Consider the following 21,199-nt stretch of genomic DNA (forward strand, 5'->3'; position numbering starts at 1 on the left):
GTGGTGCAATGGTTATCACACTGCAGAATGAAACCCGGTGAATTTTGTTTAATTCCCGGCCACAGCTAATGTCGGTGGTATGTCATTTCTGAATCTGTCTGTGGTGTTAGGATTAATCCAGCAATTCATTGAATGAGGCCGTAACAGCCACGTTTTCTCATTTGCCAAACGTTTAAAGACTTTTCACTCCGAAGTGCCCCCTCTTTGAAACAATTTTTCTAAACGAAATTCTAATATTGACAGGAACATTTCTGGGGAGGTTAAATGACATGAAACGACGCATGGCTTAAGGCTCACCATTGTTCCACCGCTTTTGCGATGATCCACAATGTAGGTTGTTCTTTTTTGGCCATCCTCGTCGGTTAATTTCCCCGCATTCTCCGTCTCTCAGATCATCAACTTGTTCGTGGCCGTCATCATGGACAACTTTGACTACCTGACGCGAGACTGGTCCATCCTGGGGCCTCATCACCTCGACGAGTTCAAGAGGATCTGGTCTGAGTACGACCCAGAAGCCAAGTGAGCCCCCCCCCCAATGATTTTGTGGCCAAATCACCCCTGAATGTGGCCACAGTCTCGTCAGATCTCAGAAGCTAAGTAGGCTTGAGCATGGCTCGTATTTGGATGGGAAGACGCCCGTGAATACCAGTATGGAAATTATTTCTTAAATCTATGTGGATTTCCGAACGCATGAGCGGGTTTTCTGCGGATACTCTTGCTTCCTCCCAGATGCCAAATAAACTCATTACAGTAAAACCTTGGATTGCGAGTAACTTGATCTGCGAGTGTTTTGCAAGACGAGCAAAAATGTTAAATAAATATTAATTTGATAAACGAGCGAGGGTCTTGCAATACTAGTAAGTACGTGTATACGCTTTGTCTGCGGAGCGTCACGTGATCACAACTGATTTACGAGTGCTTTGATATACGAGTGCTTTGGATTACTAACACGTTTCCGGAACGAATTATGCTCGCAATCCAAGGTTTTTCTGTAATTGAATCGGCCAACTGGCCAAACATTCCAATGCAAGACTCTCCTCTCATGTGTGTATGTGTGTGTATATGTGTGTATGTGTGTGTATGTGTGTGTGGGGAGCGATAGTGTAGCGGTTAGCGCACTGCGCTATGAACCTGGCGACCCGGGTTCGATTCCCGCTCACGGCCAACACCAGTGACGATTATCTGAACCGGTCCCGGGCCTCCCCTAGGTCGACTCAGCCTCAAATGAGTACCTGGTGCGGTGTGTAAACATCGTCACTAGGGAAACAAAGGCGGTCGGGCGTGGTGCTGGCCACCCACCCCCTCGTGTACCGTTCCGGCCTTCATAGGTGCTCGCTAACAGCACTTGCCCCTACAGTCTGTTAAGGCTATACGGGGGATCTTTGTCTTTGTGTATGTGTGTGTATGTGCGTGTGTGTGTGTGTATGTGCGTGTGTGTGCGTGTGTGTGTGTGTATGTGCGTGTGTGTGTGTGTGTATGTGCGTGTGTGTGTGTGTATGTGCGTGTGTGTGTGTGTATGTGCGTGTGTGTGTGTATGTGCGTGTGTGTGTGTGTGTGTATGTGCGTGTGTGTGTGTATGTGTGTGTATGTGTGATCGATGCCCGGGTGCGGTCAAGGGATGGCTCCCTATTGCTCAAGCAGCTGCTGCTGAGACTGGAGCGTGCCACTAAGAGATGGGGCCTTACCATCAGCCCCACCAAAACTAAGCACCTGCCTGGGTATTTTGTACCATCGGACACTCCACCGGTGATGGGGCAGTTGTGGAGAGAGTGGAGAGTTTCCCATACCTGGGAAGTGTGCTTATGACCGGCTCCAGTTTAACAGCAGAGGTCTCACTCCGAATCAGTCGAGCGGCAATATCTTTTCATCGGTTACGTAACGCTGTGTGGAAGCTACCTGGTCTGTCGCTCCGCACTAAGCTTCAGGTCTTCTCGGCCACGGTCATTCCCTCCCTTCTCTATGCTTGCGAAACGTGGACCCCCCTAATGTAACATCTTCGCCGGTTAGAAACATTTAAGCTGACCTGCCTACGATCAATCCTGGGTTTAACCAGACTGGATTGTGTGAGGAGCTCACAAATCCTTGAAAGATCTTGGCAAGGTCCCATCGGTGAGCTCCTCCGGCGGGCAAGGCTGCGATGGCTGGGTAATGTAGCCCGCACGCCCAGCCACCGCATGCCGAAACTGCTTTTGTTCGGCCGGATCGAGGGGGCTAAACGGGCGCGGCACGGGCTAGAGAAGAGATGGAGTGATGTGGTACAGGAGGACGTGGAGCTGAGTGGACTTGCCGATGACTGGTACCAGCGGTGTCAAGATCGGCCTCTGTGGAGGAGGCTCGTGAAGGACGCTACTGGGCAGTTGGAGGTAGTCGCCCTCCAACAACAACGGAGGGCGGAGGAGCGACGCTCACAACAACGAGCGGAGCGCTGGGTGGCTAAAGCACAGCAAGTTGGCACAGTAGGGGGCACAGGTGGTGCATCAGCCAGTCATCTCAGTCAGTCGACCCGTGGCACCTGGGTCTGCCCCGTGACCTCCGGCCAGCGGGCGTTCGACACTCCACGTGGCCTCAAGGTGCACATGTCCTGGCACAAGCGTCGTGGTGACGTCACCGCCACTTAGTGGCGAATGGCGGTTGTTGTTGTATGTGTGTGTGTATGTGTGTATGTGCGTGTGTATGTGTGTGATGGGGCAGTTGTGGAGAGAGTAGAGAGTTTCCCATACCTGGGCAGTGTGCTTATGACCGGCTCCAGCTTAACAGCAGAGGTCTCACTCCGAATCAGTCAAGCGGCAATATTTTTTCATCGGTTGCGTAACGCTGTGTTGAAGCTACCTGGTCTGTTGCTCCGCACTAAGCTTCAGGTCTTCTCGGCCACGGTCATTCCCTCCCTTCTCTACGCTTGCGAAACGTGGACCCCCTTAATGGAACATCTTCGCCGGTTAGAAACATTTAGGCTAGCCTGCCTACGATCCATCCTGGGTTTAACCAGGCTGGATTGTGTGAGCAGCTCACAAATCCTCGAAAGATCTGGACAAAGTCCCATCAGTGAGCTCCTCCGGCAGGCAAGGCTGCGTTAGCTGGGTCATGTAGCCTGCATGCCAAGCCACTGCATGTCGAAACAGTTTTGTTTGGCCGGATCGAGGGGGCTAAACGGGCGCGGCACAGGCTAGAGAAGAGATGGAGTGATGTGGTACAGGAGGACGTGGAGCTGAGTGGACTTGCTGATGAATGGTACCAGTGGTGTCAAGATCGGCCTCTGTGGAGGAGGCTCGTGAAGGACACTACTGGGCAGTTGGAGGCAGTCGCCCTCCAACAACAACGGAGGGCGGAGGAGCGACGCTCACAACAACGAGCGGAGCGCCGGGTGGCTAAAGCGCAGCAGGTTGGCACAGTAGGGGGCACAGGTGGTGCATCAGCCAGTCATCTCAGTGATCTCAGTCAGTCGACCCGTGGCACCTGGGTCTGCCCCGTGACCACCTGCCAGCGGGCGTTCGACACTTCCCGTGGCCTCAATGTGCACATGGCCTGACACAAGCGTCGTGGTGACGTCACCGCCACTTAGTGGCGAATGGCGGTTGTTGTTGTTGTTGCTGTATGTGTGTGTGTATGTGTGCTTGTTTACTCGCCGTCGTGTCTAGGGGACGAATAAAACATCTGGATGTTGTCACACTCCTGAGAAGGATCCAGCCTCCCCTGGGGTTCGGTAAACTGTGTCCGCATCGCGTCGCCTGCAAGGTATCGTCTCTACACGCACACTCCGCTGTACATCGTTTCCTTTGTCAATGTGTAGTGACTGCTCCAAAAGGCTCGTTGATGTCATTGCTCTTAAAACACGGAAGCTTATTTTCCCCGCATTGGCAATTACAGCTAAGAATAATGCTGACTTCTCATTACTCCTATACATTTGTGTTACTAATGTGCTTTCTAGAACTCCAACTAGTGAAGGCTCTTCCACCAGCGGTGCCATAAGTAAGACGTTACAGGGCAGCACCTTTACCTTTTACTAAAGAACACTTTTACTGTTTTTGGCAAACAGAATGTTGCCAAAAAAAATACAATTTCCAATAGCAGTTTTGACCGCGGTTACCTTCCACATGCAAAAAAATCAGAACAATATTTTAAAAACAATTTGGCCAAACATCCCGCTTGGGGGGACTATCCTGCAGGGAGTCTTTAGATACTTTCGAGGAAACTTTCTGAGCAAATTCTGATTTTGGATTTTTTATTTTGCTTGTCACCAACCAACCAAGAATGCAACCGGTATAGCCTGAGATAGTGCTTGGTTGAGTTACCAGCAATGCAGAACAAGTTGTTATAGGCCAGGGGTCGGGAACCTTTTTGACTAAGAGAGCCATGAAAGCAAAAAATTTGGAAATTTATTTCAGTGAGAGCCATATAATATATTTTAAAAGTGAATTCAACTAAATGTCAGTATAATAAGCCTCTGAATTTATTCTTTTAAATAATGTTGTTATAACACTCACCATTAATGCGACTTCTGGTGCTGCATGGATTTGCTGATGTCTTTGTAGTCGGGTTGGTACTTGGTGAGGTTAAGCTTCATGCAAGCGTTGAGGCTTTCATCCGTTAAACGTGATTGTAGGTTGGACTTGATGTTTTTAAGATGTGAGAATGACTGCTCACATGCATACGTAGATCCAAACATGGTCAATACAGCAATACTCACACGCTGCAGTGTGTGGTATGTGACAGGAAGCGCGTTCCAAGTTTTGAGAATCAGCTGGTCTTCGGGTTGGAGTTTTTTCATTTCTGTCCACATGTGCTTGCTCGCCAACTCCGCTTTCTGTCGTGTGATTCTTTCCAAATCTTCATTCAGTGACTTGAACTTATTCACCCACATGTCTGAGGCCTTCAGGTCAGCCACTTCTGCTTCAAAATCTCTGACGGAGACACCAGGGATGTAATTCAGGTCGGCTGTGTTCAGTGAACACTCGTTTGGATGGGTGATGAACTTAAAAAGACGAGTGTGCTCACGAAATTCTCCAAAGCGTGCTTTGAAGGACTGTAGGAGACTGGATGTGCAGCCAGCTAGCTGGTGGAGATCAAGGTTTTGAATGGGCTCACTTGCTGTGCATGCATCTTTAAATTGGCTCAGTTTTTCAAAATGTAGTAAACGACCTGTTTCAAGATCCGTGATGAAAAGCTCCAGCTTGTTTTCAAAAGCAAATACAGCTTGTTGAATGGATAACACTGTATTTCCAATGCCTTGCATTTTCACGTTGAGCTGGTTCAGATGTTTAGTCAGATCTACGAGATAGTAAAACTTGAGGAGCCACTCGGTGTCGGCTAGCTCAGGATGCCCGACGCCTTTCATTTCAAGGAAAGTCCGGATTTCGTTCAGGCAAGCCGCAAAACGGCTAAGCACCTTCCCTCTTGACAACCAACGCACATTGCTGTGCAAAAGCAGACCAGGATAGTTATTTACAACTTCATCCAGCAGTGTTTTAAACTGGCGATCATTTAAGGCTCGGGCAACAATAAAGTTGATCACACGAATGACCAGCGACATCACTTCGCCAAACTGCCTGTCACACATCTGAGCACAAAGTGCCTCCTGGTGTATAATGCAATGGAAACTTAGGATGGGTCTATTTTCATGTTCACGGAGAAGCGCCACAAATCCTTTGTTTTTCCCCACCATACACGGAGCACCATCAGTACACACTGAGAGAAGTTTATCCATAGGTAGACTTTTTTCTTGAGCAAACTCCATGAAAGACTTGGATAAATCCTCACCTCTTGTGGACCCTTTTAATGGCAGAACAGCAAGACTTTCTTCGCGCAGTGTGTCACCAACAGCATATCTTGCAATCACGCTGAACTGCGACAAATGGCTCACGTCTGTTGACTCATCCAAAGCCAGAGAAAAGAACGGCGCTGCATTTATGTCCTTCACTTGCGTTTCCTCCACTTTGTTTGCCATCACGATGGTACGATCATGAACAGTTCTTGCCGACAGAGGCATGTCTTGTATCCGTTTGATTATCTTGTCTTTGTTCGGAAGATCATCAAAAAGTTCATTGGCTACATCCAGCATGAACGTTTTAGCATACTCGCCATCTGTGAATGGTTTTCCGTTCCTCACTATTGCTAAAGAACCAGCAAAGCTAGCCGAATTATAGTCACCTTGCCGGGTCCATACGCGGAGTTGCTGCTGGCTAGCTTGCACCCTGCTCAGAAGCTCTTGGCACGCTTTCTTTCTGCTGTCTCCCGCAGGGTATTTTGATGCAAAGGTAGCGTGGCGCGTGTCGAAGTGCCGCTTTACATTCGACCGTTTCAACGATGTAATTTTGTCATTGCAAATTAGACACACCGCAGAACCCGCTCTCTCCACAAAGGCGAATTCTTCGGTCCATTCGTCCTGAAATGTACGATACTCGTCGTCTTTTTTTCTTTTCGCCATCTTCTTCGTCGAAGGGTTAGCTTTGAGCTAATGACCGAGCAGACGCAGTCTCAGACTGATTCAAAAGGGGGCGTTTACCTGTTTTACCCAGCAACGGCAAACGTAGGCCAGTATCATCCAATTAAAATAATGGACAATTGCTCCTGCAGCCCTGAACAGGACATGCGCAGTGAAAAATCGATGGATGGATTAAAACAAGTGAGAATATTTTGTTTTATCTGCGAGCCATATGCAATCATCAAAAGAGCCACATCTGGCTCGCGAGCCATAGGTTCCCGACCCCTGTTATAGGCTGTGAGGCTAAAGTGCTTAGCAACACAAAGAGGTGCAGCACAATCCATTGTTGTACTGTACTCTTATGTACTCGACAAAATCATTCACACGGCCCGCACGGCATGGGGATGCCCTCATCCAGCAGTGAGTTGACACACGTGGATATATTTATCTTTTTCAATTTGGGTATAGTGACAATTATCATTCATTAGCATTATTCAGCACTCATAAGCCACACTGGATACATAGCCCCTGGAAATGGTTACTACAATGCAGAGGTTACTACACAAGACCACTCGTGCACCTCCGATTAGCACTGTCGGCTACATACGGTGCAAAAGAAGTTCAACATACATACATGTGATTGTCTGTGCTCACTCTCCTAACAGAGGCTGGTCTCAATGAACATGCCGCTGAACAGCGACGGCACGGTCATGTTCAACGCAACGCTGTTCGCCCTGGTTAGAACGTCCCTCAAGATTAAAACGGACGGTGAGCTCCTTGCTTTGTTCTTGGTGACATCTAAGGCCGTTTAAATGATGGGCAAATAAGGACTTTAAAAAATTCCTTTGGCGAGCCGTACGTTAGTTGACGCTAGACTTTGATGACGCCACGACTGTATGCATTGACTGAGTGTGGCGCTGAAATAAAAAAAATGAAAACACTACTTTTCCAGGTCAAAAAATATTCCCATCCCAGTACCCGATTGGTGCGGCTCAGATAACCTGCAGTGACGGATCAATGTTGTGAGTGGGATGTTTCGCCATGTGAAATGAAGTCACAAGTCAGATTCAACCCATGCGTGGAAGGCTCCCCCACCTTCCAAAGTGTGTTTGTGGATTATCTGTATTGTGGAGAATGAAAGAAACAGGAAAATAATAACGACGGTGCAGTGGAACAATGTACAATTGGCGAATGTTCTCGTAGCTCTATACATACTGCTAGTATCGAGTCTCAACAATATACGTAAATTCTGCACCCAAGGGAATTTGGACCAAGCCAACGAGGAGCTGAGAGCAGTGATCAAGAAGATCTGGAAGAGGACCAGCATGAAGCTGCTGGACCAGGTCATCCCTCCGTCAGGTGGTAAGTGGCCGTGTGTTCTTTATGAAGGTCACTCTAATCGGTGTTCTGCACCCACTGTATTGTCCCCTTGTTTGAGACTCTGCCCACCCACTGGCACAACGCCGGTCCGTTACGTGTGCGCGTCGTCAATCGCAACAGATGACGAGGTGACGGTGGGCAAGTTCTACGCCACCTTCCTCATCCAGGACTACTTCCGCAAGTTCAAGAGGAGGAAGGAGCAGGGGGTTCTGGGAAAGCACCCGGCCCGGAGCACCACGATGGCCCTCCAGGTGAGCAGCTCCGTTTCTCAAGAGGATTGTCTTCTCGTCACTTCCCCGTCTTCCTTTACATTCCTCTCTCCCATTATGCACATAAATATTTCTACCGTCTTCTCTCCCTTCTTCTCTCCTCCTCTCTCTCCCTCACCTCGTCCCATATCTCCCCTACCTAACTCTATCATCCTCTCTCTCCTTTCCTTTACCTATATGCAAATTATTCTTCCTGTCGTCTTCCCATCTCCTCCTCTCACTTCTTATCTCCTCTGTCTCGCTCTCCTCTCCCAATCTCTCCCCCCACCTTCCTCTATTCTCGTCTTCATGTTAGAGAGCATCCCATGGAAGTGGATACCACAGAGATACCTCTGAGATATCTTCAAGTGACCTCTGGCCTACGCAGTAGAGGGCATCACTTTCCCATGATGCCATCTCACTCAGAGGCAGTATCAGCACCAGACTCTGGCCCTCTCCTGCTCGCCACCTGCCTCCCCCTTGAGCCTGCCCTCTGGCATCCCCGTCGATCACTCCCCAGCCACCAGCTGACCACCTGCCCCCCCACCCTCTCGCTCAGTCGCCGGCACAGCTTGCCCAGTTGTGCGGCAGGGCGAGCAAGAAGTGTGTGCAGCTGAGGCCGTGCATCGTTACTGATGGTCTAGCACGCTCAAAGGCTCCCTGGGAAATGCGTCTGCTGAATATTGCCCACTGTGCAGTTTGCATTGTGTTTATTTTGTGTGTGTGTGTCAAGTCATGATTATTTTTAAATTGTTTAACCAGGCGAGAACTCCAAGCACACCAGCATCATCTCAATTCCAAGGAGTGTGTGCACTTGGGGAGCGGTGACATAATGCATAGCCCGCTGGTGCGCTATGAGTTAGGTGATCTCAGTTCTATTCCGCCTCACGGCCTTCATCAGTGGCAAAAAAATATCTGAACTAGTCTCAATCCTGGGCCTCCCCTATGCCGACTCAGTCTTAAACGAGTAGTTAGTCCGGTGCGTCAACAACAATACTCGGGAGACAAAGGCGCGTGGCAATGGTGTTGGCTCCATCACCCCCTCGTAAGCCGTGCCGGTCTTCATGGGTGCTGTTTATCTTCACCTGCTCCACAGCCTCTAAAGCAGGGGTGGGGAACCTGTTACATTTGGTCAAACATTTAATGAACTCACCCCTAATGTGATGGCTGGAACTGATTCCCTTTGGCGAGGCGTGTGATGATGTTAGCTGGTATTGATGATGTTGCTACTCGCAACTGCTTTTCCTGCTCCTAGATTTATTGAATTTCGAGTCCTGCCTGTGGTTGCCTTGGCAGGGCCGTGTAAGACCCATGGCCCGGACGTTCCACACCCCTGCTCTAACGGCTATATCGTTGTCTTTGTCTCTATAGGTTTATTTTTACTCGCATCGCTTCTTACCAAGAGTCCATGAACATTAACGCGCTTATGGATTATGAATGTAATACAGCAGCAGACAAAAAAAGGCATTTCCATATACACAGACTTGAATTATTTCAAAGAATTTTAATTAGAGAATCGTTTCGCCTGCAAAACACACACACATTATAATGCAGCAGCTTCCGCGTTAACACTGGTTTTGCTGAAAGACAATGATTTTGTTTTTTAATGCACGCAAAAGGAGAACAGGGGTAGATTTGTTTTTATTTGCATGTCTGAAAACAATTGCATATTTGTGCCTCGGTAACACTCGCTCGCAATGATGCAAACTCGGTACCAACAAGGCATCGAAGCAGGCAGAGAACGTATTCCTTAGGGGGGATTTTTTTTGTCCGTACATAATTATTGACTACGATGGGGGGGAGGGGGGTTTGCATTCTGTGGCACCTTGGCTTGCTTGCACAGCAGAGGAATTCTGAAAGTAGGCCAAGGTGTGGAGCGATGACCGTGGCATTGTGTGGAATGGGTGGCGAGTGGGAGGCTGGGTTCTGTTCGTGATTGTAGCCCCCCCCCTGCCGCCCCCCGCCCCCCCCCCGCATTTTTGTGCCCCCCCCCCACTTTCCCTCCCACTTTCTCCCACCCAGCTATCCCCCTCCTTCCCACCCACCTCCTGTGGACCCTTACCAACAAATTTAATTTGGGTTAAAAAAAAGCAGATGCGCGAACACTCACGTCAGCAACATTACTTGAATGGCATTCGCTGCAGAGACGATCGACCCACCGCTATGCATGCAACACTCCCCCCCCTCCCCATTGTAAAAAAAAATATGTAATCGTCTACGTGAAAAGACGTGTGTTCGGATGGGATGTTGCCGTGGTGTCCGTGATTAGTAACACTGGAATTTGCAATCCAGAGGTCTCTGTCTCAATGGTTCAATCTTCCGGCGTGGCATTTGAGGGAAGGGGTGGGCGTCGTGGTGTTGCGGACCCCAGCAACCGGAGTTTGTATTTTTGACCACGGCCAACATCAGTGGTGAACGTGTGAACCGGTCCCGGGCCTCCCCTCAGTCAACTCGGCCTCAAAATTAGTAATTGTTGTGGTGTGTGCATATCAGAACTGGAGAGACAAAGGCGACCGGGCATGGTACTGTCCACACCACCCACTTGTGCGCCATGCCAGTCTTATTATTTTATTTTTACTACAACTTTTTTTTACCAGAAAAGCCTCACGGAGGCTCAAGACTCTTTTTCACGAGGGTCCTGCCAGAGCTTCGCTGTAGGGGGCGGGATGTTTTATCTCTAATCCCAAATGAGGAGATTTCAGATCATTTCTGAGCATTGTGATGTTCGGCCAATGCCAGTTAGATTGTATGTTTTTTTTTGTTTAGCTATGGGAGAAAACCAGAGAACCTGGCGAAAAACTATACAGAACAGGGGGGGGGGGGAAACATACAAACCCCACACAGAAAGCTGTCGGTCAGGAATCCAACCCAGGAGCTTCTTCTTTTGATGCACACGTGTTACCCTTTGCCGCCTTTAACAGATGCTCGCTATCAGCACTTGCTCCCCAACAACAGTCTGTGCGCGGCAATAGGAGGGGCGGTATTTGTCTCTGCGTGTATGCCAGTGCATGCAAATCACCCGCCCTCAATGTTCACTGTGGAGCTCACGCGCACTGCAGCAAGGCGGACGTTCGTCCACGTGCGCCGACCGTCACGGCGGAGGAATTAATTTTCGCCGGGGCTTAAACCCCGAGCTTACGAAGAAGGCAGACCTCGTTGGAAAGTCCAGCTGCCCGCTTGCCTGGGGCGGCTGCCAAGTCTGCCCAGAAGGCTCTGCCGTGTCAGCTCAGTGGACTGAGGTCGTCGGCCTCGCAATAATCGGACGTAACGCTCGTAGCGCGGGGCCGGCGTTCGCTGTCGCCGATGCACTGGAGCCTTCAACGTGACTTTGGCGGGGATGGGGAAAAGGGACACTCGGTGCACTCTGACAGACTGACGAGGTTCCCCAGGTGTCGTGGTGACGAGACACAGGAGGCTGGCACATATGTCCCACCAATTACCTGATGTGCGGAAGAGGCAAATACATATTTTTTTAAGTATTTAGTTGTCCGCTCGGAGGAGATTCGTATATGTTTATGTTTTTGAAGGAGCAATCGTAAAAGTTATTTCCAATTTTCAATCATGTATAGATTTTTTTAACCCAATATATATTGGTATATTTTACGAAAGCCATTACCTTCGCTTCTTGCGAACAAATTGTGGAGGATTTTCTGATCACTAAACTTGGGCATGTAACAATAGATCTATAATAGAGGTTTTTTTGGTTAGATCTCATAAATATATAAATGTGTCGTTAAAACCCGTCACCACCCGACACAGCCAACTAGTCAGGGTTGTCACGTAAACAGAACGTGGCCAATTCGTCACTAGTGCAGCACACCGGTGTGTTGGAGAGTCGAGCCACAACATTTACATCGCTTCCAATATAATTCTTACAGTGATGATACGTGCATCGAATCATCCGTTTGAGACTCAATTGTTCACAATGTATGAAATCTGTATGTGGACAATAATGTAACAATACATTTCGACGAGACAAAGAAATTAGAAACAATATGAATTAAACGTGAAAATTATATATATATTTTTTTATATATAAAGAATTGATTTATGAAAATAATCAGAACCTCCCATATCGTGGCAAGTCTTCGATTCATCATCATCATCGTCACCATTGTCAGCGATGATGAATCCACTGAAAGGATTGTTACATGCTGAATTAAAATATATTTCGATTTAAAGCTTTCGTGACTGCAATGATTCATCTTCTTTGGTTCTTTCCAAAGAAGATAAAATATATTTATAAAAAATTCATGCCTTAAAAATACACACAGACAAAGATTCTCCCGTATAGCCTTGGCAGACTTTTGGGTCAAGTGCTGTTAGCGAGCACCTATGAAGGCCGGCACGGCACACAAAAGGGTGGGTGGCCAGCACCATGCCCGGCCGCCTTTATCTCCCCAGTGGCGATGTTTACACACCACACCAGGTATTCATTTGAGGCTGACTCGACCTAGGGCAGGCCCAGAACCGGTTCAGATAATCGTCATTGGTGTTGGCCGTGAGCGGGAATCGAACTCGGATTGCCGGATTTGTACCGCTGCGCCACCGATCCCCACACAAAGACACACACAAACACCCGAATAAATTCATAAAACTTCTTCCCACAGTATTAACATCCTGGCAAGAGAGCCCTTGAGAAAGTGCGCGCGCATTTTGTCAAGGACGACGGCGCGGCGTTATCATATTCGCGCGTTCGGCATTAGCCGCCCTCGGCGCACACGCGCAGGTGTTCCCATGCGACCGCCGACTGCGATACAGGCGGTGGGGCTGTTATTCGGAGGCTCGAGTGTCTGGCCCGGCGTTGGGGAGCCGTGATGGCGGGCCGCAGTAATCGCCCGTAGAGATGGATTAGCGTGCAAGCTTGTCTGCCACTCGGACAGAGCTGCCGCTGGTGCGGTGCCAGGCCGTGGCTTCGTCTCGCGGTGCCCGCCGGCAGCGCCGACCTTGACAACGGCACCGTTGTTTAGCCCCAGCCTCATCGTAGTCACCCACGTTAGAAAGTATCGTCAATTTGCAAAATTGCGAGCACGTGAGCGGAGGGTGTTGGTGGATAGGCCAGAAAGTCCCTCAGCTCAAACAGGACTGAGCACTCGCTTCTTCTGCATTATATTCATGTACATGTGCCACGTTCTCCTTTCCCCCCGATGTATTTTAAAGCAAACGTTTTGAGTGGTGTTATAATCTGGCGGGTGCGCATCTGTGTTTGCGTGTGACAGGATTTGTATAATTTTATTGACGCCGGGGGACAGGTTTTGGGTGATGTTTTATTTTTTTCGGAGCGTCTTACAATCCGGTACAGAATACGGTGGAGTGCTTTTGTCAACCCACAGCTAGATGAGGGCCTCCCACACACGCCATGCTGGTTGTGGAGGTGATTTGATCATCCTTCACCGCGCTGATCAGTGGGGATCGATGAAGGGGGGGGGGGGGCGTAAAGACGTGGAAGCGTAGAAATGCAGTACGACAATGGATTTGGCTGTACCATCCCTCCGCTGGTCACGATGTCGCCCGACAGCGGTGCAAGACGCGTGCGTCACGTGCCGTGGTTGCCTTTGCAAGCACTTCACAGGAAAGGATCAGCCCTGCTTCGCTTCCGAGATCGGGCACAATCCGAGTGATGTGGTCATGGGCAGATTTCCACATCATAATGAAAGCTCTTTTCACACTCGGGAATGAAAATTCTGTTTTATCAGCTCAAAAAGTTGAACATCTAAAAATGCTACTTGCCACTTTAGCTGAGTGAATGCAGTAATTTATTTTAGAACGCAACTTCGGAAATGTACAAAGGCAGTTGGAAAACGTGATTGCTAGGGAAAGATGCGTTATCTGAAATATTTTCCAAGTTATACTGTCTAAAAACAGTAAACCTTGTGATGATGGCATATATATAAGTGGCTACGATGGACAACACACAAATTGAGCTTTGCCCCCTCTCCTTTTAAATTCCAGTGAGATCTAGAAGCAACGATAATGCCAAAGAGCCTTCAAAGAGTCAAAGGACAACAAAGCGCTGTGATTTCAGTCCGAATGAATGATGCAATTAATGATTCCCTTAGAGGGCTGGCAAATGATACGAATGCACATATTGGCGGTACACCGGTGGTGAGCGGGAGCCAGACGTGACTCCCCCTCTGTATACCCCTCGAGCAACCTCCCTCATCCCTCGTCTTGGTGTTGTCTCTGCTATCGCAAGGCGAGTCGTGACTCCCCCGCTCGTGTGCATCGTCGTCGTCCCCCCCGCCCCGCCCCCTCGTGTTGTTGCATTGTTCCGTTTACTCGACAGGCGGGCTTGCGGACGCTGCATGATATCGGTCCAGAGATCCGCAGAGCCATCTCGGGTGACCTGCAGGAGGAGGACGCGACGTCTGTGCACTCGCAGGAAGAAGAGGAAGCCATCTTCCGGGTAAGTGGCTGACACCAGATGTGCACTCTCAGCCAATTTCACTGGGGACAATGTGTCACATGATCCATCACCATGGTCTAAGGCCTCCCCATTGGTACTTTCTTTTCAAATTGTTTTCATATTACTTTAAATTTGATATTGATTGTGATACAGGCATTTTTGTCACGAGGTGAAGTATCCATTTTGAACAATCGCAGAGCAGCGTGTGTTAGAGTACAACCTACGGAGGTGGATATCGAAGAGCTACCTCTGAGATTCCTTCAAGTGACCTCTGGTCCACACAGCAGGGAGCAGAACTTTTCCCATCCATGGGAGTAATGTTCATCACATGACAGACTGGCATTTTAATTGGCAGATGTGAAATTTAGCCACGTTAAGTCCAGAACCAAATTTCATGTGATGGATTTTTTATCGCGTGCAATTATTGATGACCCAGCTAAGACCGCGAACACTTCAGAATTCAGTTCAATCAGATGTGGCTGCCCGATTCTAACCCTGGCTCTCAGTGGGATCAAATCCGGACTGAGTGCCAGAAAAAAACCACAGGGAACCCCATTGCCAGGATGTAATCAAAACGGCCGCAGCAGACTGCTGCCCAGTATGGCTGTGAGCATGTCAGCCAGTGTCACGAATCATAATACGTTCATTACATTTTTCCTTCCATTTGTCACACGATGTGGTGCACAGTACATTAAAATGATGATGTAATCAAGTTTATGTTTGCAAGCATTTGTGTGTTGGCATTATTGTTCGACATCTAATGACACTGCAATTAATCGTTTCTTTAAATTCATCAATAAAATATTCTCTTATTTAATTGCACCCCTGATTTGTGACAATTTATAGAATTGTTGGTGGGAGGAGATGCATTGTTACGTGCCCACGTTTTGCAATTGCCCTCCAATATGCTTTCTCGTTGTATCGCGTATTATTCAGCTCACTATCTGACATTTTGCTCCACGTGCCAAAACGTCGGACATCATGGTATAACTCCAAACACCATTCGAGAGCCACGCAGCACAACTGCGAAAACTTACGCAGCGAGTGTTATCAGTCTTATTGGTGGAATATTCACGATTCAGAAACGCCGATTTCTCTGATCCTCACACCCGACACCACGCAGAGATCCGGGGGTCTCTTCAGTGACTCCGTGGGGCCACAGCCATCGTCCGAAAGGAAGGACACCCTCCCGCAGAGCCTGGCCACTCAGCGGCCGCTGCAGCTGCCCAAGAACACGGAGGACGACCGCCACCAGGGCAGCTGCGGCCAAGATGCGGAGGAAGGACCGGAGAGCCACCTGCTCGGCAACCACCACGTGCAGCCTGGCCAGAATGGAGCCAAGCTTCCGGGTTCTCCGCCCAACTCCAACATCAACAATGGCAACAACAGCCACCTGCCCGCGGCAGGCAACTGCAAGGGGGGCTTGTTCCCATCTGACACGGGGCAGCACGCGTCCCTGCACCACCCCAACGGCACAGTCAGGAGGGCCTCGGCTAAAAGGTATCGTGTGTGTGTGTGTTGGTGTGTATGTCTTTGTGTGTATGTGTGCGTGTGCACGTGTGGCGGGGAGCGGAGGTCTTGTGGTTAGCGCGTTGCGCTATGAACCCGGCGACCCAAGTTCACGGCCAACACCAGCGACGATTATTTGACTCGGTCCTGGGCCTCCCCTAGGTCGACTCAGCCTCAAATGAGTCCCTAATACGATGTACAAAACATTGCCACTAGGGAGACAAATGCGGCCGTGTGTGGTGCTGGCCACCCACCCCCTCATGTGCCGTTCTGTCCTTCATAGGTGCTCGATATCAGCACTTGCCCCAGTAGTATGTTAAAGCTATATGGGGGATCTTTGTCTTTGTGTGCACGTGTGCTCTCAAACAGTGTGGAGCAACTAAGACAACAATGAACCGAGCACCGGGTGGCTAACACACAGCAAGTCGGTACAGTGGGGAGCACAGGTGGTGCATCTGTCAGTCGTTTCAATCAGTAACCCCATTACACCTGGGTCTGTCCCGTGACCTCCTGCCAGCGAGCGTTCAATATTGCACGTGGCCTCAAGTGCATCTCGCCTGGCACAAGGGCCGTGATTACTTGACTGCCACTTAGTGGCGAATGGCAGTCTCTGTTATTGTTGATGCTAACGGTAGTTAACCCCAACAAGCTTATATGGCGAAATCAGTGAGCTTTGTCTCTGTATATGCTTGTCTCTGGGCAGGGATCGTAGATTTCAAAAATAATAAGTAAAAAAACAAGTTTTTCATTGCACATACATTTATTTGCACTCTAAATTAGAAAATAAATGTCTTTGACCCCAGAATTCATAAAAGTTGATGTGCTGAATAAAAGTGAGTGGCTTGCATAAGGCAAATTAAACATATTGAAAGGGCATGGCGGGGCGGAATGTGCCGGTTTAATTGTTAAAATGAAGTAAAAAACACGAATGGGCCTAGCATCGGCGGGACCTGGACCGGTTTTTATAATGAAATCTTGAATTATCACGCGAGATGAGTCTGTATATAATATTTCAGCTCGTTGGGCTTCGTTGATCCGAAGATATTAAGCGCCAAGGATTATAAACAGATAACAGGGCAAAATTAAATTCAAGTGTGTAAAAAAAGTCGCTGCCTGTGTGGTTGAATGCATTATGGACGTGTGGTGTTGCAGATTTTATCCTATTTTTTTATTTTTAACATCGTGGTGAATGCCGTGGCCTCGAGTGGCAAGAGGAGGTCAAGCAAACCTATCACTTGCAACATATACAAATAAAAAATATATCGATTCCACAATCAGATAAATCCATGGTTTAATTCCTGGTTACGATACTCCACCACGCCAGTGGCAACTGGTAACTTAACCTGCACGTCCCCTAATTTGACTCGGCCTAAACTGAGCGGTGTGGTGTGTTTGTGTGTGTTTGTGTAATACCATCAATTGCTATTATAGTGTGGTGCTGTGATTAATGGCAGCTGTTTTGTGACAAAGGAGAAATTTGTGGTACTGTTTGCACCACACCTCATGCGCAGTTCCAGCACAAATAGGTGCTCACTGACAGTCTGTGAGACCATACAAGAGACCTCTGTGCACAGAAATATACATTCTATGGAGGACACATAAGCCATGTAACATCAGTACTGATCATATTATCGAATGGCATTATCAAATAACAATATAAATAATAATACAATTTGCACATTGTGCTTATGCTGCCCAGAGTAAATTATATGGGCCATTTAATATTTTTTGCAATCGGTTGAAGCCTCCAGATCGAATGTTGACAAACATATTGATCGAGGATTGTGGGTGGATGTGAGTGTGCATCTCTAATGTTCTGCGGGACATATCTATTTATGGTTTACCAGTCGGTGGAGAGCAATGGCGCAGGGGTTAGCACACTGTGCGACGAACCCGGCGACCTGAGAATGTTCCGCTCGCGGCCAGCATTAAGTGGCTAATATCTGAACCGGTCTTCGGATCTCCGCCTAGTTCGACTCGGTCTCAAATGAGTACCTTAAGCGCTGTGTAAACATGGGCACTGGGCAGACGAACGTGGCAGCGTGTGTTGCTGGCCACGACTCTGCCTTGTGCACCGCACTCACCTTCGTAGGTGCTCGCGAACATAATTTGCCCCACCAGTCTGTATGGCTATATCGGGGAATCTTTGTCTCTACGTCTAGTTCATTGTAATTTTCTGTCCTTCCGTTTTCGATGGAAATATTTTATCTTTACAAACACCAAATCTAAAGTGGTTTTTATAAATTCATGAGAAGCTGTTTGTTTTGCAGGGTAAATTGCACCATGTTTAACTGTTTTCCGCTAACCAATATATATTTTTTTCCTATTCTGCCAACATACGGACGTGATTATATGTATTTTTTTTAAAGCCGAAATCGCTACTATGAAACGTATGTACGGTATGTACCAGTCTTCAGGTCAACGTGTGCATGTTATGTCTTCTCTCAAAGCCCACGAAGCTGTATAATGCATGACTTATTTCAAGTGTGTTTGTATCATGACCGACAGTCATAAATACTTAAAGTGTTTCCAAACTGTAATAAGGTTGGATTTAATGTGTCATACATTACATATGTGTGTGTGTGACTCAAAATGTGGCTCCAATTCCATTGGGGAGGTGGCTCCTGTTCGGGCTTTGCCTTTTGTCAACGATCGTAAATCAATTATCATTAGCAATGCTATGGGAGGATAGTTGTAATTTTTAAGCATTTAATAATTTTCAAGTTATATAATTTGCGCATATACTCATGATGTACGCAATCTGATTGTGCATTGTAAGGAATGAATTTTCACGATCGATGCTACTTGAATGAAAATCTCCTGCAAATGTTAATTGAACGAATAAGACAGGTAAAACAATACGTAACATACGAGATAAACGATACAAATGAGGTTTAAACAAAGTAGATGAAAAGGCTCGATTTTAAAAAAAATATAAACACAACCACAATTTTCGACAATTCATCGATCACCCTCGCAGGTACTAATATTCTAACCTTCGGTGGTTTCGACACGTATTGAGCAGAGACAAAGAATATGCAGCTAGAAGGGCTGTGGAGACGCCACCGGTGCCAGACAGACGGAGTAGAGGGGGGGGGAGATGGGAGGAAGCGGTGAACTATGTCGACAGTGGACGTGAATGGAGGCAAGGGACGCAATAGAAATGCGTGGATAAATAGCATAACCAGACCCTTCTACTGAGAAGAAACAGGCAATAGGTGAACCAATAATGGCATGCGTAGTATCATGAGAGATGCACCTTCACACAACAGCGCGGCGTTGGCACGCTGCGGTGAAACCCGGGCTGGACCTTCCTCCCGTGTGGGATGGACCACGCTGGCGGATGTGTTTGCCGCACCAGCCCTTTGAGTGTGCACGCTTCCCCGTCAGTGTGCGCCACCCGTATTTGTCGTAACTCACGTCGCGTCTCATCTCTCGTTGTGGCTCGTCTTGCCCATGACACCGTGTCGTGTCTCGTATCCACGTTTCCGAAATGTATTCTTCAGTTTGTTTTTAAGAAGCAGTGACAACAGTCCCAAGATGTAAATTTTAAACATAAAAGAATAATAATAATATTGATACGTTACAACCCGTCTTCAAACCACTGCTGGATAAAGGCCTCCCCAAACTGTCGGTCATCGAGGCTGTTTGACCATACTTCACCATGCTAGTCAGTGCAGGTTTGGCGAAGTGGGCCACCATGACTTGTTCAAACATTACTCATTACTGATCATAATAATTCCATTTCTATAGTGCTTTTCATCAAGGATCTCAAAGCGCTGTACAGGAGACAGCCGCAGCAGACACTGGGCATAAACAAAAATAATCATATTATAAATACAATGATGATAGCTACTGCAAAGAGTCGAGTTTAGATCACATCTTCCTACTGCAGCGTATGCTTGCGCCTCGCAGTAAGAAGGACCTGGGTATTCAAAACTAAACCAAACGATTGTTTTTATTTCGCAATTGAGATGACACGCAGCAACATCACTCTCTACTGCGGAAACTTGGCAGGACTGTCCTGAAAAATAGTCTTGAGACTCAGTGAGGTCTTTCTGGGTAAAACAAGCATAATATAATATAAAAACTATACGTACACAATAAAACAGCTATTATCAACAGACATAGGAAGGTCTTCATCCAACAGTGTAATGATAGAGGGCAATAAGTTAATTCGATTAATATTTCCAAATTGTCATGTAAATAATGTGTAAAGAGCTACACTAATTATCTCTTAAAACAGTTGTAATTAGTCATTTGCCTTTAAATAAATGCCCAGTCACGGGGGTGGTACCATGGTGTAATGGTGAGCGTAGTGGACTTATAATCAATACGGATATCGAGTGAGAGTCTGGCGGTAAGAGTTAGGAGTTATACCGCGATATAATTAACGTTTAATGAGCACAACTTCTTCATTAAGCCAAATTATCCTTTCAGGCTTATGCCAATTCAACATAGAGCTTCACTTCTCCTCCCTCTTTGATGTCATTGAAAGCAGCGATTGTTGCGTGTGCAAATGAATCATTCACCAATTGCATTTTCACAATAATTTCTCACCCACAGTAAAATCAGGTGGAATCTTCAAAGCTAATTATGCTCACCCTAATTACATTCACTGGGCCCTTGATACTCATATGATATAAATTCAAAGTCAAAGTTTTGTCTCTGCTCAAATGAACATTGGGCAATTCTCATCGCCATTGGGAGCCCCTGAGTGTTAGCGTACAAATTACACGTTCGTGTGGCGGGGACAATGATCGTCATCAGTAAAACATTATTTAAAATGACGACCCAATCTTGCGTAAATTGACTGAAAATCCTGGACCTGCAATGCGATTAGGGAACTCACTCAATTTCTCCATAATTCACCAGTGACTGCTGCTGAATCAAACTATAAGCAAGGCGGTGCACAACTTTGATCCAAAGCTTTGGAGGCAAGGGTTGGTGGATCAGATTAAAAGGGTAATTGATCGGCAGTGAAGCCCCCAATTGAAAATTAAAATTTTTCACCTTCAATTTGTGAATCGCCTCTGACCAAATCAACCGGTCTCCTCAGATGTCAAAAGTGAAGCAGGAATTTGGCCTGGATACCACATAAGATGGATAAGTACCCTGCGCAAATAGGCTGCCGTAGGCTTGCGAGGCTTAGCGGTGGACAACAGAGGTCAGTGCAGCAAAATCCACCATTGTGTAATATTTCTATGGCAGGATATAGGAGCAAATGACCACCTTTGG

General features: G+C 47.5%; 1 protein-coding gene across 12 annotated transcripts in view; it reads left to right on the forward strand.

Annotated features, from left to right (window-relative positions):
• The window catches only part of LOC116949353 (voltage-dependent L-type calcium channel subunit alpha-1D), a 226,318-nt gene that overhangs the window by 185,617 nt on the left and 19,502 nt on the right, over positions 1 to 21,199 (forward strand). For 11 of the 12 annotated variants that reach the window (XM_032966575.2, XM_032966566.2, XM_032966573.2 and 8 more), the window contains 8 exons: positions 392 to 519; positions 3,636 to 3,732; positions 7,084 to 7,186; positions 7,679 to 7,780; positions 7,919 to 8,049; positions 14,333 to 14,452; positions 15,576 to 15,952; positions 18,331 to 18,360. In XM_032966575.2, the coding sequence (XP_032822466.1) occupies positions 392 to 519; positions 3,636 to 3,732; positions 7,084 to 7,186; positions 7,679 to 7,780; positions 7,919 to 8,049; positions 14,333 to 14,452; positions 15,576 to 15,952; positions 18,331 to 18,360 (1,088 nt within the window). The remainder of the gene's footprint in view (positions 1 to 391; positions 520 to 3,635; positions 3,733 to 7,083; positions 7,187 to 7,678; positions 7,781 to 7,918; positions 8,050 to 14,332; positions 14,453 to 15,575; positions 15,953 to 18,330; positions 18,361 to 21,199) is intronic. The other variant, XM_032966568.2, reaches the window with a different exon arrangement.

Source organism: Petromyzon marinus, chromosome 36, assembly GCF_048934315.1.
Source record: "Petromyzon marinus isolate PM22_M1 ecotype Great Lakes invasive population chromosome 36, UKy_Petmar_22M1.pri1.0, whole genome shotgun sequence".
NCBI classification, from domain to species: domain Eukaryota; kingdom Metazoa; phylum Chordata; class Hyperoartia; order Petromyzontiformes; family Petromyzontidae; genus Petromyzon; species Petromyzon marinus.